The sequence below is a fragment of the Symphodus melops genome, assembly GCF_947650265.1.
Source record: "Symphodus melops genome assembly, chromosome: 13".
Lineage (NCBI taxonomy): Eukaryota > Metazoa > Chordata > Actinopteri > Labriformes > Labridae > Symphodus > Symphodus melops.
Window position 1 is genome coordinate 20922068 of NC_136703.1, and position 15446 is coordinate 20937513.

Sequence of the window (15446 nt, forward strand, 5' to 3'; positions counted from 1 at the left end):
TACTACACCTCTTCATTCCTAAAGTGTCCCAAAACTGGCTGTCCAAAGTGGTCTCTAAGCCAGAGCTTTATCCAGACGTCCAGATTACTGAGCCTGAATCAAAGCACCAGACCCGGTATGTTTCTTTTCCTGTGTGAGGTGGAGGGGGGAGAGGTTAAGTTTGTGCAGGCTTGGTGAGTGCGGCAAGGGGGGCTTTCTCACATAAGATGGAGGATGAAGGGACAAAGGTGGCATTCATTGGCCCAGGAATGGAAAACATTTTCGCCTGAAAACAGAGAAGGTACAACCAGCAGAGGTAGTGCAGAGAGGCCATGGGTTAGCATACAACCCTTTGGAGAAGTCACTCCTAGAAATGCAGAGGAGACCACCAGCACCTGATTGAAGGCTTATTTATTTGGTAATAGAGATGATATCAAGTCACCCTCGAGGGTCTGCCTGGGTCCTTAATAAAGGTAGAATGTGAATGTTTAGTGTGTACTGTGAAACTGAACATGGGTGTTGTGGTTTATTGCAAGGATTCTTGATCATCACCTGAATTATTTAAATTGCCTTCAAAAGAACCACATAGGAATACAGAGCAAAAAGTGGTTCAAAAACACTGAATAGCAAATTTCCACTTGACTTCCCAGTAAATGCTTTGTCACAGTCAGTGGTTGTTGTGCTGAGAGGCGTCTCACACAGCAGGTCAATATCAGAGACAGGAAGCCAGGGACTAAAACTCCAGAGATCAAAAAATTATAGAATAAATTGTGTTTGAAGCACCGGGAAAGCTGCCAAGAAACAGAACCTTTGGAGAGGAAGGATCTTAGACATCCAACTGGGATGTGTCCTCTTAACAGAACAACCGAGGGAACCAAGACTGACCTGAGTATGGGGTCCTGGGCCGAGGACGCCACCTAGAGGACGAGATAGTTTACATGAAAAGTGTCAGTGTGAGAAAATCACCATTGGGTGTCGCCATCTTACAACAGTAGAAACTGTTTTCTGGTGGCAACATGACTTCTAAACGTTTTACATTATTTACGAGACAACAGGGACAAAAACTGACATCTGATGTAACATGTTCATTCAAATTAAATCACTAAACAAATGCATATTTCTTTAAACTATGACAAAGGGGAATCTATTGTTTAATGATGCAGATCAGGAAACCTTTTTCCCTATAACCCAATCATTTAATGATCATTCTTGTTATAGCCTACTACATTATCACAATCATCAAATAGAGAAATAAAAAACGAAGCCAGCATAACACTTGGCATTTTACACATGCAGAAAAAAAAACGGATCAAGTTAGTGGTTGTTTCGGGGAACTTTCATCTGTGATAACAACTAAACAAAACTTGTTTGCTGGCATGCAGCCATGCGTCCAAATCCAGTTTATTTAAAATGCTGCAGTGTTTGGAGAATGACGTTTGTGTAAGGTTAACTTATTCCAGCCTTTCAGCCTGCATAAAAAAAAGTAGGGCAAAACTTCCAAGTGACTTTACTCACCATGGATTCATATAAATACTGATTTCCTAAGTAAGTCTCCTTACGTTTCGCAAGATAACTATTTAAAAGTAATAAAAAAACAATAACACATTAGGTCAAAGATGAAGTATCCAGCGATCAGAGTCTCGGTAAAGTAAAAGACATGTAGAAAGGGTTTCACCCACTTTATATTACAGTAGCTGAAAGTCATCCCAAGCTTCTGGTTATTGACCTCACCGTCTGAACCAGGCTGTCAGTGTCACAGCCCCGCCCCCGAGCAGCAGCCTGTACTTGATCCAGTATTCAAGACAGCAGCTGCTATTAAAGCTCTGAGGACCAAGGGGGACCGTTCACAAGACTTCTCCATATCAACAACTGCAGTTGCAAAAAAAGAAAAAAAAATTAAATTATTAACGAGTATAGGCCCTACTTATCACAATGCATTGCCTGAAAGGTCTGAGGACAGCTAACCCGGGAGTCTTGCAGCTATTTAAAAATGCAGGAATCTCCGCCAGAGTGGGAGCTGACAGCATTGTCTTGTCCAGGACGCAGCAACCTGTTCCTGTCCCCTGCTGGGCCGCAGCATCACCCCACACACACAGAACCCTTCATCAGCAGACGGGCCCTGATGAGGACCAAGGACAGCCAAAGTAGGTCACAATTGGCTCTCTAACCGAATAAACCACCATTAATCAGCCACAAGTTCAATTGTCTATATTCTTGCGTGGTTTCGCCCACTCTCCAGCTTTTTTTTTTTAAATGATGACACAAGTAACTGTATGTTTACAATATACAATTTCAAACTTGCACGTTAGGCTATTTGATAAAACGTTTTTCAGCCTCACACCTTACGTTTAAGTTTTTGCTGAATAAGTCCTGTAAAACCAAAACTTCTCCTCTTTTTTTCCCTTTTTCTTTAACCTGGCTGTACGATGTTTTTACAGTATTTAGGCTATACTTAACATCTCCCTGCAAACTACTTTACATAGGGAAACTCTAAATGCTTGATTCATGTAGCCTTCATGTACAACTCGGAAATATCGAATCTATCGTATGAGTTATGAGCAAACTAGCAATTTAATTATTTTTTATTAGAATTGGAACAGGGACAACACTCAGTATGCTAAGAAGCCTAATTGATGCAATAAAGCTAGCTAAGCATATATTATCAATTGTTAATGTGATTAATACATTTGGGTGTTTTTTTTGGAGTTGTGACTATATTGATAATGTTATTTAAAGTCCCCATGAAAAGAGTATTTAACTGCCATGTTATGACACATTTCCAATTGAAACAGGATAGAACCAATGCCGAGATAAAAGGTGGGACATAACATTGGGATGAATTTAATTGAGTCATAAGCTTCTACAAAGCTTATTTGTTGGTCAAAAGTGTAGTGAACGCCCCTTAGTGCATAATGGGTCATCAAAAGATATGGTTATTTTGATGTAAAAATACTCAGTTCAAGCTTTATTGAAGTATCAGGCTTCTAAATGAACATTTAATATTATTTAATATGGATTACTATAGATTAAAACCGGTAAAAAAAAAAGTATTCTTTTATTTTCTCTGAGAAATAAATAAATATGTCAGCTACGTACCTAATGCACAGTCCATGTTGTTCTGCCGGTGAAGCACAAACTACTTCTCTGCTACTTGCTCTTAGAAATGAACCATCAGCCTGAGAAAAACAACAACCTTACTTCTAGCATCCATGTTTTTTGCTTTTTTTCCAAGTTGAGGACTTGAATTTGTGTATGTCATCTTAATGACTGCACAACTGGTGAGTATGATCTGAACTTCATAAACTGTATGTTTTATGTTCATGAAGTCATGAGCGGGTGATTTGCTGTTATTTTCTCTTCTTGCATTTTGTGTACATAAAGGTTGACACACTGTTTTTAGTTAAGAGTTGGTCTAACTTTGAGGATTACAGTAATGTTGTTTTTGTTGAAGCAGGAGCCGATGGATGTCTAATATAGATGACCTACTTTTCTACACCATAACTGATGGCCAAGAAATGATTCCCATCTCACAGTTCATCTCTGTGAGTCAACACAGCATATTCACAATTCCTCCGTCATGCCATGGACTGTTTTGTTTTTCAACAAAATTTGTGGACATGCTCATTCCCTACAGTAATATTGTATTTCTTTAAAGCACATCTGACTTTAGGAAAATCTACCTTGGAAAGTGACATAGGAGCACTCTTTAGGAATCTAGAGCGTCTCCAGTTGAATGCAGGGTCAAGTGTTAAATGTGCTTGCTTCTCTCTTATGTAACAAGATTAACTAAATATAGTAGGTGTGACACTGCAGTAAGCAACAGAGAATGACATGCTGTTTTCACAATGTATTTCATTTATTGTCGGCTTTAATTATAATATTTTAGTACTCCAGTTTGTAACAACAGATTTCTCTACAACCTAATTAGATTTGAGGCATTACGTTTCAAAAAAATAACCTGAGGGTTTACATCGCGACTAAGTTAGAATGTAGGGCAACAAATCTTTCAACCATACTTGGGCCCAAGACACAACCCCACCCGCACACACACACAGACACAGACACACACACACACACACACACACACATTGGAAGATGTCACGCTTCTGTGAATCGTTTCCACAGCTCATATTTTAAGAGTCTTGTCAGGGGCCATTTTTTAACTATACACTTTTTCATAGAAGGCCCGGTGAGGTAGAAATGGACAACTGGTGACCTCAGTGTCTATGGAAAGTTAGTCATTTTAAAAAGGAGCATGCATTTCACAGAAGAGGCGTCTGTCAACACTGTTGTTGTTTGTCACAGCACAGATGGCGGGGGGTGTTTATAGAGGTGAATGGGTCAGTTAGAACCTCAATATTTACAGTCTATGGTAAGGACATACAGTAAATATGGAAAGTGTTAGTCAGTATTCTTTCAAAAGGGTTAGGATTACAGGCCATCCTATCAAGATTTCAGGTAAATGTTTGCCCACGTATGTTTTATTAAAAAGGAAATACATGTTTCTAAAAGATATATTTAAGGTTAGTGAATTCTTGTGTCTATAGAGCAATGGAAAACAAAAAGCTTTACATTTGCAAGGAAGTTAAATTAACTTTCATAGCACTGATATACTAATGGTGTCGAGAGGATTTTTTTTGACGAATCACGAAAAAAGTGCAGTCCTAGATTTCAGCTTTTCTTGGAGCCCTGGAGCTAAAAATGACTCACAGATCAACAACAACAACAGAAACAATAGTGCCACATGCTTGTTGTTCTCTGTGCTCCCAGAATCAGTTTTTAGATGACATGACTTTTACAAAAATGGGGCCTCTTTAGTTTGGAGGGTCATTCACATGGTGTCCCCAAAATAGAAGCCAACCTCGACTGCCAACCTGACGAGAAACTTATCAGAGGGATTCCTGTCGACATGTGGTCAATGCTTGAAGTTCCCTCTTAGTCACATGTTGACGTTGAATTCCTACATCTATATATGCCATCTACACAATCCTGCTAGAGTACATGACATGAATAAATGCATGACCTTAAAGTCTGATTGTGTCCATCATCAAGGACTACCTTCTATTTGTAATAACCACTGTTACCCCTGTGCTCTCCAGGCTTTGAGAAAAACAGGTTTGTTGACATCTGACCCCAGGCTGCGTGACTGTGTCCATCAGATGCGGCTTTCCACGCGTGACTCTATCGGGCCCGTCATGATGGACAAGAAGCTCTTCAAAAGGTGAGAAAAGCCTTTCCTTATTTATACCATGCAGCAAGGGTTGAGTATTCAACTGTTATTTGCTTGTGAAAAGTAGACAGAACCTTGGGTGTGCTCTTCAATCTCTCCCCAAGATTGTAGCCTGATATTATTTGGCAAATTAACGTGAAGATGTTTCCACAAAAGGTGCTAGAAAAGCATAGAAAAGTTAAATAATAGGTTAGGTGCAGTAAGGTATTTCATATTATTTTGAGCTTATGTAAAAAAGTAATCGGAGTAGTAACCTGTGCTCAGCGCTATTTGAGTCCAAGAGTGTGACAGAGACAGGCGTTTTATGGCTAACAGCTGCCACTAACCAAATTCTCATTTGCACATGCCAGCAGTGGAGGGTGAAGCAAGACAGACGGCGTACACATGGCCTGGTAATGAAAGGGCATCATTCTGGTTGAGCTCCAGAATGGGGTTTTCATTTCCAGAATGGGGTATTCATTTTAGACATAGGAAACTAATGGTTGTTTCATAATATATGAATCTCCCTAATAATTTCATGATTAACAACTTAATTAATCTAAAACAATCTTGAAAATTCTCATCAGAATTTCCCCAAGATCAACGGGATTTCTTTGTATTTCTTCATTTGTCTGACCCCCTGGGGAGCCAGATTTGAAAACATCTTGCAGCCTGGAAAACAGTATGACTTGTAAATGTTACACACTAAGTTTCGCCCCCGACTTGGAACAGTCGCAGATTTCACAGTCTGGTTGTCTGTAGTCAAACTAAATTGGCCATATCCAACCTTTTTATTCATAGCATGTTGAGGTTATCCTTTCTTTAAGAACACTTGAAAGCTCACTATAAATACACTTCTAGAAATAGAGAGTGCTATCTCCCAACTTCTTTTTTTGTGTGGAAATGACCCATATGAATAATGCAAGCTCTTTCCACTCTCTTCTCCTGCTGTCCCAAAATCTCACGCTAGCATCGCCTTGGATTAGTGAAGACTGCAGGCCAAATATTTTAGTTCAGTCCGGCTGTGACAGAATGTACATATCTTTTCGTGGGGCCTGACTGCATCGCAATCTAATTATAGCGGTTAAAATCTGTAATTCCCTTTTAGAATCTGCTGATATGGGCCGGTAGTGTTGTATATCCTCAGAGAGAGTGAGAGAGAGAGAGAGAGACTCAGAGAGGGAGGATAGCTTGTTCCTTTGAATCCAGCGTGATGAAGAAAGAGATGAATGCCCTTTAAAGAGTTGAGCATTTTTAACAAAATTGAAATTGACTGGGGTTTCAGTTATACAAATATTTCTCGCGCAGAACAAATGCCAGTGATTGAGGTGATTTGAGTTTTTCAGATTCACTTCTTTTTTAACCCCCCAAAAAATGTATTCCATTGAACAAGGCAAAATGTTTATGCATTTAGCCATATTAGCCTTTATCTCTGCTAACTAGACAGCTGAGCTTTTTATCTTAGTTGTGTACACTATATCTACTGGGTTTGGTTTTATTTGGCAGCTTTTTATTTTTTCATGTGGATAGTCTGACTTGGCCGTTTAATGAAAATGTGATCGCTTCTACATGAACTGGTACGTTTGGACTGGTTGAGGATCTTGAAATATGAGCAAGGAATCTTCAACCAGTCCGGTAGCCTTGACTTTACCATGACTGAGAACCTGCACAGATATGTGAACTGGTTCTTTTTCTTTTCTTCTTTTGCAGTCCTAAAATACATTCATGCCTTGTTTGTACTCTTATTTATGTAGTAAAGCATTAAAACACAGGGACAAAAAGAAAATACAATTTGTTCAATTGTTTATATGCAGCACTTTCTGTGGAGAGGTATTTATATTCATATTTAAATAACAAACCATACATTTCATATACTTATTCTGACAACATGATCTGTATTTGAAGTTATTGGTGATTCAGTTTATGACCACAGTTCATCTTGTGTCCCTGTGTAGATGTGTGGGAAACAACATCATGCTTCTAACGAAGGCTTTCAAAAAAAAGTTCATCATCCCGAACTTTGAAGAGTTTACTCAGCAGATCGATCAGATGCATGAAAGCGCACAACAGCAGGAGACTGGACAGGTATAGGTATCAAACGAACAGACTTAACTGAATGTCTATGATTTATTGCACTTATAATAACCTGTTTCATGCTGTCCTGCAGGTAGCTGATTACATCCCTCAGCTGGCTAAGTTCAGCCCTGATCTCTGGGGAGTGTCTTTGTGCACCATCGATGGACAGAGGTACAGTTCTATCTCTAATTCCATGCATGTTTCCATTCTGAAAACCTCCACCATGTGTATAGAGCTCAACAGTTACCACCCTCTTTATCAGCAGCTCTGATTCCATAAGTAAATTTCCCCATTCAAATCCTTCATTGACATTTCACAAAATCCTTTTTTATCAAGAGATTGAAGCCTGTAACCATGACAACCAGCCACCACCATAACTCCGAACTATGAAAAAAAGTTGATTAGGTGCAAAAACAGCAATTACAAAACAGAAAAAAACAAAGGTACATAGCTGTGTACTTTATTACACATCCCACAATCTATTGTGAATGACACCACTTCTCCTTAAATGTAACTTAAGGATGCATTCTCGTAACAAGGTTATTAATACAATAAATAGCTTGCCTGGTTCCGGAACTAGCCGTTTGCATATGGTGCTGAGAGATGGGGAAACATTTCCATGGTAACAACAGGCTCCACTAATCAGAGGCATCGCTGTGACACTCTATGATCGTGGGTGGTGTAGTTCTTTTACAGAATAATCCAGAAAATAATTTTTTCTTTTTTTTTAAACAAGGTTGATACTATTCAAACTTGTGTCTGCTACAGGAACATATACTGTTGTTTTACACTCATGTAGCTCGCGATGAGTCTACCTTGGAAGGGTTATATCATAATAGTTAAAAATTCAATCCACTCTGGAGAAAATGTATGGCCTTTTTACCTCAGGAACCACACTGTTGAGCTCTATTGCCTCACTAACACTCCATCATTTTCCTTTTCTTTTCTGCTTTGTATGTTTGTTTTGTTTCCATGCATCTCCATCCCATCCTCACGTCAAACAGACACTCTGTGGGTGACACAAAGGTTCCCTTCTGTCTGCAGTCGTGTGTGAAGCCTCTGGAGTATGCCATCGCTGTGCACGATTTTGGCGGTGAGCACGTTCACAACTTTGTGGGCAGAGAGCCCAGTGGATTCAAGTTCAACAAACTGTCCCTAAATGACGACCGTAAGTTTAAGACTTTATATCCCTGTATTTATGAACTGAACCTGAACAATCTGTGACAATGACAGTGAATGCATAAATGATTCATTGTGGTTCTGTAAGAAATTAAACCACAGGGATAACTCTTACTTCCCAATAATGTTATTTAAACTCTTTCTCCCGAGAGTTACGGTTATAGAAAACTGCTTGTCCATTGGGACTTTACAAATTATTTACCATTAAATCACCACAGTTCTGGAGGACAGGTAATCGATTGATCACGCTCTTGTCTCCTGTGCAGTTAAACCCCACAACCCGATGGTGAATGCTGGAGCCATCGTCATCAGTTCTTTAATTGAGGTAAAAATCTAAAGGCCTGTCAGCTGTGAACACAATGATTATGATATCACATGCTTAGTGAAAGCAAAAGTTTCCATCAACAACGTACACAAAAACACTTTTGGTTGTCCTTAAAGCTCCTGTGAGTTTTCAGAAAATGATTTTGACTGCATCGTCTGTGGAAATAGTTTGTAGGGGGGAAATACAACTGTTTGAACACATTCTTTAACAGGTAAGTTCAGGGTCAGAAAATAGCACTCGCCAAGTGCCAAACTGCAGGTAGATTTTCTTTTTTGCGAGTACATTTCACCGAGCTATTCTCCACAAGGCAGATAAAAGTTTATACCAAACAGTATGTATAAAAACTATGTGTATTAAGCGTGTTTGATTGCTACAAGCTTCTTTTCCTTGCTCCTCTGAAGATCATTACTGCACAAAACACATACACAGGAATGCCAGCCACCAAGCAGCCTTGACAACAGAAGGTGCTTGTCGGTTTGAGTTTTCTCCATCCTCTCTCTCTGTGTCTGCATTTATAAACAATCAGTAACATAATGTTAGTACAGTTATCCCACAGTCTGCTGCAGTGTGAGTCAAAACGTTTATTTTGGAAATTGGGCAAGCTGGTATGTTACCAGTACGAGAACTGTTTCTTGCGTGTTCGTTTTTGGCACATTATACTCAACAAAATAAATTCCAAACTTGTGACACGTGCACTCACACGTGAGAGTGCAAGAAATCACTGTGAAATCTGACTCTGCAACTGTTTGCAGTGTGTGGAAAGAGTGTACTTACCAAATTCACAAAACTGGCCCAAGTAAGGCAGTTTTTTTTTTAAATTATAGAGAACCAATACAGCATTAAGACACATGTTATAATGCTGCAAGCTTTCTGTTTGTAATTAACAATAAAGACTTGACAGCCTATACAATTGCCCCATTGGACTCTGTTTAGTTCCTATGGTACAGTTTCTTAAATCTAAAGCTTTGTCTTTTGGATATACATATGCCAATAGAAAATAAATGAAACGTCATTTTATGCAAGGAGATGCGAAGAAAGTTTATCAGCACATTTCATGCTCAAAGGCAACTCAGTGCTTAAGGAAGATGTGGTTAAACAAATACAAGGCTAAAATATCCAAAAAACCATCTGTGTTGAAATCTTTGAATTTAGTCACCCCTGAAGTTTGGGGTAAGCTGTTATCATCTAAACTCATCTATTGGCTGGTCAATTGATGTCAGCTGCTGGACTATGGTCGCCATCATCTGACTGAGCAGCAACCAAACTTATCAGTGACCTTTGGCCTGAGTGTAAGACTTGTGTGCTTGGTGTTAAGTCAAATGAGGCTTTTTCTGTGTCCTTTGTGGAGTTATCCTGAAGTTCCCCAGCTGGCAGAGGAGATACTCTGGACCTCTTTATCATAAGTGGGTCAGGTTCAACAGCAAGGGAGAGACCCTGTGTTTGGGCTGACAGCGAGGGCGTGTGTGTGCTCCTAGCCAATTACAGCCCTCGACCGGGAGGAGTGTGAGCCACCCATGTGAACAAGCTGATGCACAGAGCAGGACATTTAGGTTTACATAGAGTACATTACATACAACTTTTACATAACATAACATATCGAAGCAGTTACGCTTAATATTTTACCCAAAAGACAAAGATGGTACAAGTCGATGCAGTGTGATATAATGAGAAAAGTAAAATAAAAGACTTCAATGAATGAAAAATAAAAGTCCCTAAAATATCCTGCAGAGCAACTTCCTGTGAAGAAATTAAATCCCCTCTTTTCTCGGCCATTAAGCCTCAGGTAGTCTGTTTAACATTTTAAGTCATGTGGAGTCATTAAAAAACAAATGTGACCACCGTCTGCATTTGGTAGCTTTACGACTTGGTAATGTACCTAACTGGTCTGTGAAATCCAAGCAGGCCATAAACAGCCTCCAGGCCAGTATGCACATTGCCACATGGGCTGACAGGCAGAAAAAACAGTATGTACACAACATACCTCAATGCCCAGGCACATGGTGGTCCCACTTTGGGATTATGTGGAAGTACTCAAACACTGCCATCTATAGGGACTCACTGACTCTTGGCAAAAAGGATGTTGGTGTATCAGAAGGTGATTTTTTGTTGTTGTTGTTGTTGTTGACAGCCTCATTCCAAAAAGGCCCAGCGGTTTGACTACGTAAGATAAAGCTATTTTATTTTTATCCTTTATTATTTTACATCACTTATTTCTTTGGTCTCCTGTGTGGAAATAACTGAACCATGTGTCCATCCACGTTGTTACAGGTGATGGACTTTTTGAAAAGCATGGCTGGTACAGAGTTTGTGGGCTTCAGCAATGCAACGTAAGTGAACAGTGCTTAAAAAACACACTTATGTTTTATGTTTTGATATACAACTTTCTCAAACCTGTTATGTTCTTGCAGTTTCCAGTCAGAGAGGGAGACTGGGGATAGGAATTTTGCGATTGGTTATTACCTCAAAGAGAAAAAAGTGAGTTTTCAGAGATTTTTACCTTTCATAACAAACACATCAAGTGCATGCTAAGCTTTCAGAGTGACGAAAACAAATCCATTATCCTCAGTATGTGCTGACTCTGATCTAACTCCTTGCAGTGCTTTCCTGAAAATGCAGATATGATAGCAGCCCTTGACTTCTACTTTCAGGTAAGACTCTTAATGTAGTATTCTGTGGATCAACAATCACAAAAAGGTCGGAAAATTTGGGGAATAACTTTGATCTGTCAAGAGTACGAATCCCTATCCACTTTTCTGTGTGTTCAATATAAAGCTACAGCCAATAGTCAATTGACATAGTAGCATGTAGCAATCACTCGTTGCCTGGAAACCTTACTGTGAGAGCAGGACTCCAGGAAGTCACTAAACCCTGCCAGGAACATGTCTCGTACATCCATCCTCTAATACGCAAACAGACTAAACAGCTAAAATGTAATATGTTATTGCTTGCATTATTAACCTTTGAGGCCAATCTAAGCTAGCTAGTTCCTCGTGTTAGCAGTCTCCATGCTAAGCTAAGCTAAGGTACCCAGCGACTGAATGCATTGTGGTATTATGTACAGTATTGATCTTCTCGGATAATTATTGGCCTAAATACCCAGACTTTTTCTGTGAAAGTAATTTGTAAGTGTCTGAGTGAGATTTGTAATTTGACTTCTTTAACCATTTCAGTTATGTTCCATTGAGGTGACATGCGAGTCAGGAAGTGTCATGGCTGCTACACTAGCCAATGGGGGTATTTGTCCAACAACAGGCGAGCGTGTGCTGAGCGCTGAAGCCGTTCGGAACACCCTGAGCCTCATGCATTCCTGTGGCATGTACGACTTCTCTGGCCAGTTTGCCTTTCATGTGAGTCATTAGGAATTCAAGGATCAGTTTTGAAATATTTAAGATATAAGAGTTACTCTTGTGTGAATTTTTTACTTAAATATTTTTGCTTGTTTCTTCTGTTCAGGTTGGCCTGCCTGCTAAATCTGGGGTCTCAGGCGCTGTTCTGTTGGTGGTCCCTAATGTCATGGGCATGATGTGTTGGTCTCCACCTTTAGATCGGCTCGGAAACAGTGTTCGTGGAATTCACTTCTGTCAGGTATTCAGAGGCAATCTTCGCTTTATCACTGTAACTGAATTATTCAATACCTGCATATTTCAAATATTCAGTCCTTTTTAACATTTGATTCCATAGGATCTGGTGTCACACTTCAACTTTCACAATTATGACAACCTGAGACACTTCACAAGGAAACACGATCCCAGGAGAAAATCAGATAGTGATCCAGTAAGTTGAGTGCAACGAGCCTAGAAGCTGCAATTATCACTCAGATGAGTAAAATACATGTATGCTTTATGGGGTTATGGCTCATTTTGAAATATGTTCAAGGAGAAACATTGCACTACGACACTATAATGATTTCTTTTTTATCCATAGAACAAGTCAGTGATAAACCTGATGTTTGCAGCCTACAGGGGGGACGTCGGTGCTCTAAGAAGGTAAGAAAAATCAAACCAGTGTGTTTTGTTTTTCATCACCAAACTCTGACAAGAGATGAGCAAACAACAGTTGGATGATGCAAACGAGAAGAAACACTGATACACCTTTTCACTTTGATGTTGACCGTTGGATGGAAAGATTGATACTGCTTTCATAACTGTCAGATAAATATGTAACTGGAGCCAGAGCTGCCAAACTTAGCTTAGCTTACATTTAAGGCTAAAAGCAGGTAGAACAGTCAGCCTTATAACTAGTTGTTTACCAGCGTGGTTTTATAATCTTTACTTAAAACAACAGCTCAAAAATAACACAGTACAGCACGCCCTGGAACTTCCATTGGACTGGTTTGGTTACATTTTAAAAGAGCTTGGCTAAACTACATTTATTCACATTTTAACTTTACCAGATTTTGGGGCGCTGGTGGCGCAGCGGCAGTGTGCGCGTCCCCATGTATTGAGGCTCAGTCCTCACGCGGGCGGCCCGGGTTCGTGTCCGGCCTGTGGCTCCCCTCCCCGCATGTCTCTCCCCACCCTCTCTCCCTGATTTCTGCCTCTATCCACCTTCCTCCATAATAAAGGCCAAAAATAAATCTTAAAAAAAAAAAAAAAAAAACTTTACCAGTTTTTAAAGGGCTTTACAGTGGTGCATACATAAGCCCTGGCTCTATATGTCAGCCCTTTTGATTGACTGTTCCCCGCCTCTCGTCTATTGACAGCTGTTTCCAGTTTGGACTTGAGGTTTTTGTTGTACTTGAGTCTATGATTGAAATGAGCAATGCAGAAAGTCATTTTAAACATATTGCTCTTTTATTTAAAAACCACAGTATCATCATATCAGTTAGCATATGATTAGTATTATCCTTGGGGATGCTGTGTAATGATACATTAGCTTCCCTAAACCCATGATGTGTAGCGCTACCTCAGCCTTTTTTCTTTCTTGTAGTTTTCTACCACAGCACGGTTTGACTATTTAGTGTTGTGTTTTTGAAAAACAAAACTTTTGGGTGCTTTTGGGTGGGAATTGCTAGTTAGGTCTTTTGATTCTTGACAGCAAACTTGAGAATTGAAAATAAGTAGAAATTCAGGTATTATAATATAGGACCTTTAATTAGTTCTTTACCTGTGTGAGTGTAGGGCTACTCAGTATGTTATCAACAGTTAACCTTTTCATATGTACTCCTCTGCTCCTTTTTATCCTTTCTCCTCTCCAGGTTTGCCCTTTCAGCTGTGAACATGGAGCAGACAGACTACGACTCTCGCACAGCACTCCACATTGCTGCAGCAGAAGGTGACACCTCATTACAAGTTTTTTTCATGCTTCAACAATCTTGGCTTGGATATTCAAACAAGAACAAATGAAATAAGGCAAGGTTGATCTCTTTTTGTCTTTCAGGTCATTTGGAGGCTATTATATTCCTAACTGAAATATGTAAAGTGGATCCCAACATGAAGGACAGGTAGAAATTTCACTTAAAATATATATTTCATGTTTAAAAATGGTTTCAAAAAATATGTTTTTAATTCCACTGTGTTCTTTATCAGATGGGGAAACACACCTGTGGATGATGCCATCCAGTTTGGCAATGGGGTGGTTGTTACTTTCCTGCAAGAGTACCAGAGTATTTACAATGAAAGGAAGTCACAGGGCAACACTGAAGAACAAAAGCCCCCACTGGATACATTAGAGAGCCTTGCTTAAGGGGTCATGAGGGTTTCTTGAGAAATATTCATCTACTTTAAATATGCACCTGAGGGGACTGAAGGCACCAGATTGATTTAGGAACATTATAAATGTATGTGGTTTCCTTACATGTAAAAGTAAATGTGACCTACTGATAAAAAAGGATCATCCTTTAAACTGTTAAAAAGCTATAAGGTACAATATGACGTCCCTCTAATGCATTTCTACAGAGCGGAGCAATAGTTCGACAGTGTGGAGCATCAACACAGCACTACATATACAAGCCATGTGGCGCTTGTGTGGAGAAAAAATGACAGTAAATTAAGCCATGATTTGGTTTCTGTTGCAATATTAATGAACTGTTTTTCAGGCTTTGCTTCTGATTGAAAACGCCTCTAAGATGTAAATATCTAGGATATATTCATTGTGCCTATTTATTTAAAAACGTTTTGCTTCATCAGCATGTCATTTAATCAGAGGGTTTTTACTGATTCATGGGTTTATTCCCCTCTGTGCAACGACGGTATAAATATTCCCAAAGCTCCTTCATTATTATTCTACCTCAACAGGAGGGGTTTGATTACATTTCAGCCTGTAGCACTAGAAGTACTTTCCTTGTAACTTGCACCTGTTCACAGATTTTCATAGGTCACTGTAGTCACAGCTTGTGTTGACCTTATTTTATTCTTTTTGAGGGATCTTCTCTTTTATAATAACGTGAGCTTATGTTAGAAGTTTCTTGGGAATCAAAGGCTTTTAACCATGTTTTAGGTACTGGAAGCAGTGTATAACAAATAAAAATAAATTCATATTTTTTACAAATAGCTGTTGCAAATCAGACCCAGAAGTTTGAAGTGATCATTAAGATTTGACCATTCATGTTCTCAAATCCATTAATTTGGCTGTTTTACTGTTAAACCATGGCATTGATGATTCCCGAGCATAACATAGATGTAGTCTGTCCCTGTAAATATGTACTATCCTGCTGTAAATAAATGAGATATGTAGATG

General features: G+C 39.3%; 1 protein-coding gene across 2 annotated transcripts; it reads left to right on the forward strand.

Moving 5' to 3' along the window:
• The first annotated feature begins 1780 nt into the window (after positions 1-1780).
• On the forward strand, positions 1781-15444 carry LOC306834607 (glutaminase kidney isoform, mitochondrial-like). 2 transcript variants are annotated; one of them, XM_079360643.1, is made up of 18 exons: positions 1781-2123; positions 3431-3521; positions 5079-5200; positions 7144-7273; positions 7356-7435; positions 8269-8432; positions 8710-8768; positions 10897-10929; positions 11037-11095; positions 11177-11243; positions 11366-11416; positions 11939-12115; positions 12222-12353; positions 12450-12542; positions 12693-12754; positions 13966-14042; positions 14148-14211; positions 14297-15444. In XM_079360643.1, the coding sequence occupies exons 1-18, from the start codon at positions 1912-1914 to the stop codon at positions 14451-14453; spliced, it is 1830 nt and encodes a 609-aa protein (XP_079216769.1). In that variant the 5' UTR covers positions 1781-1911; the 3' UTR covers positions 14454-15444. The 2 variants fall into 2 exon arrangements, with proteins under 2 accessions (XP_079216769.1, XP_079216770.1); XM_079360644.1 differs by having other exon boundaries at positions 3434-3521.
• The last annotated feature ends 2 nt before the right edge of the window (positions 15445-15446 follow it).

Bases quoted from the DNA above. Each gene is read 5' to 3' on its own strand.
- LOC306834607 (XM_079360643.1), top strand. From the start codon at position 1,912: ATGCATTGCCTGAAAGGTCTGAGGACAGCTAACCCGGGAGTCTTGCAG. The intron at 11,244-11,365 runs GTGAGTTTTCAG...AACTCCTTGCAG, and splicing joins ATTACCTCAAAGAGAAAAAA to TGCTTTCCTGAAAATGCAGA. The intron at 12,354-12,449 runs GTATTCAGAGGC...TTGATTCCATAG, and splicing joins GTGGAATTCACTTCTGTCAG to GATCTGGTGTCACACTTCAA.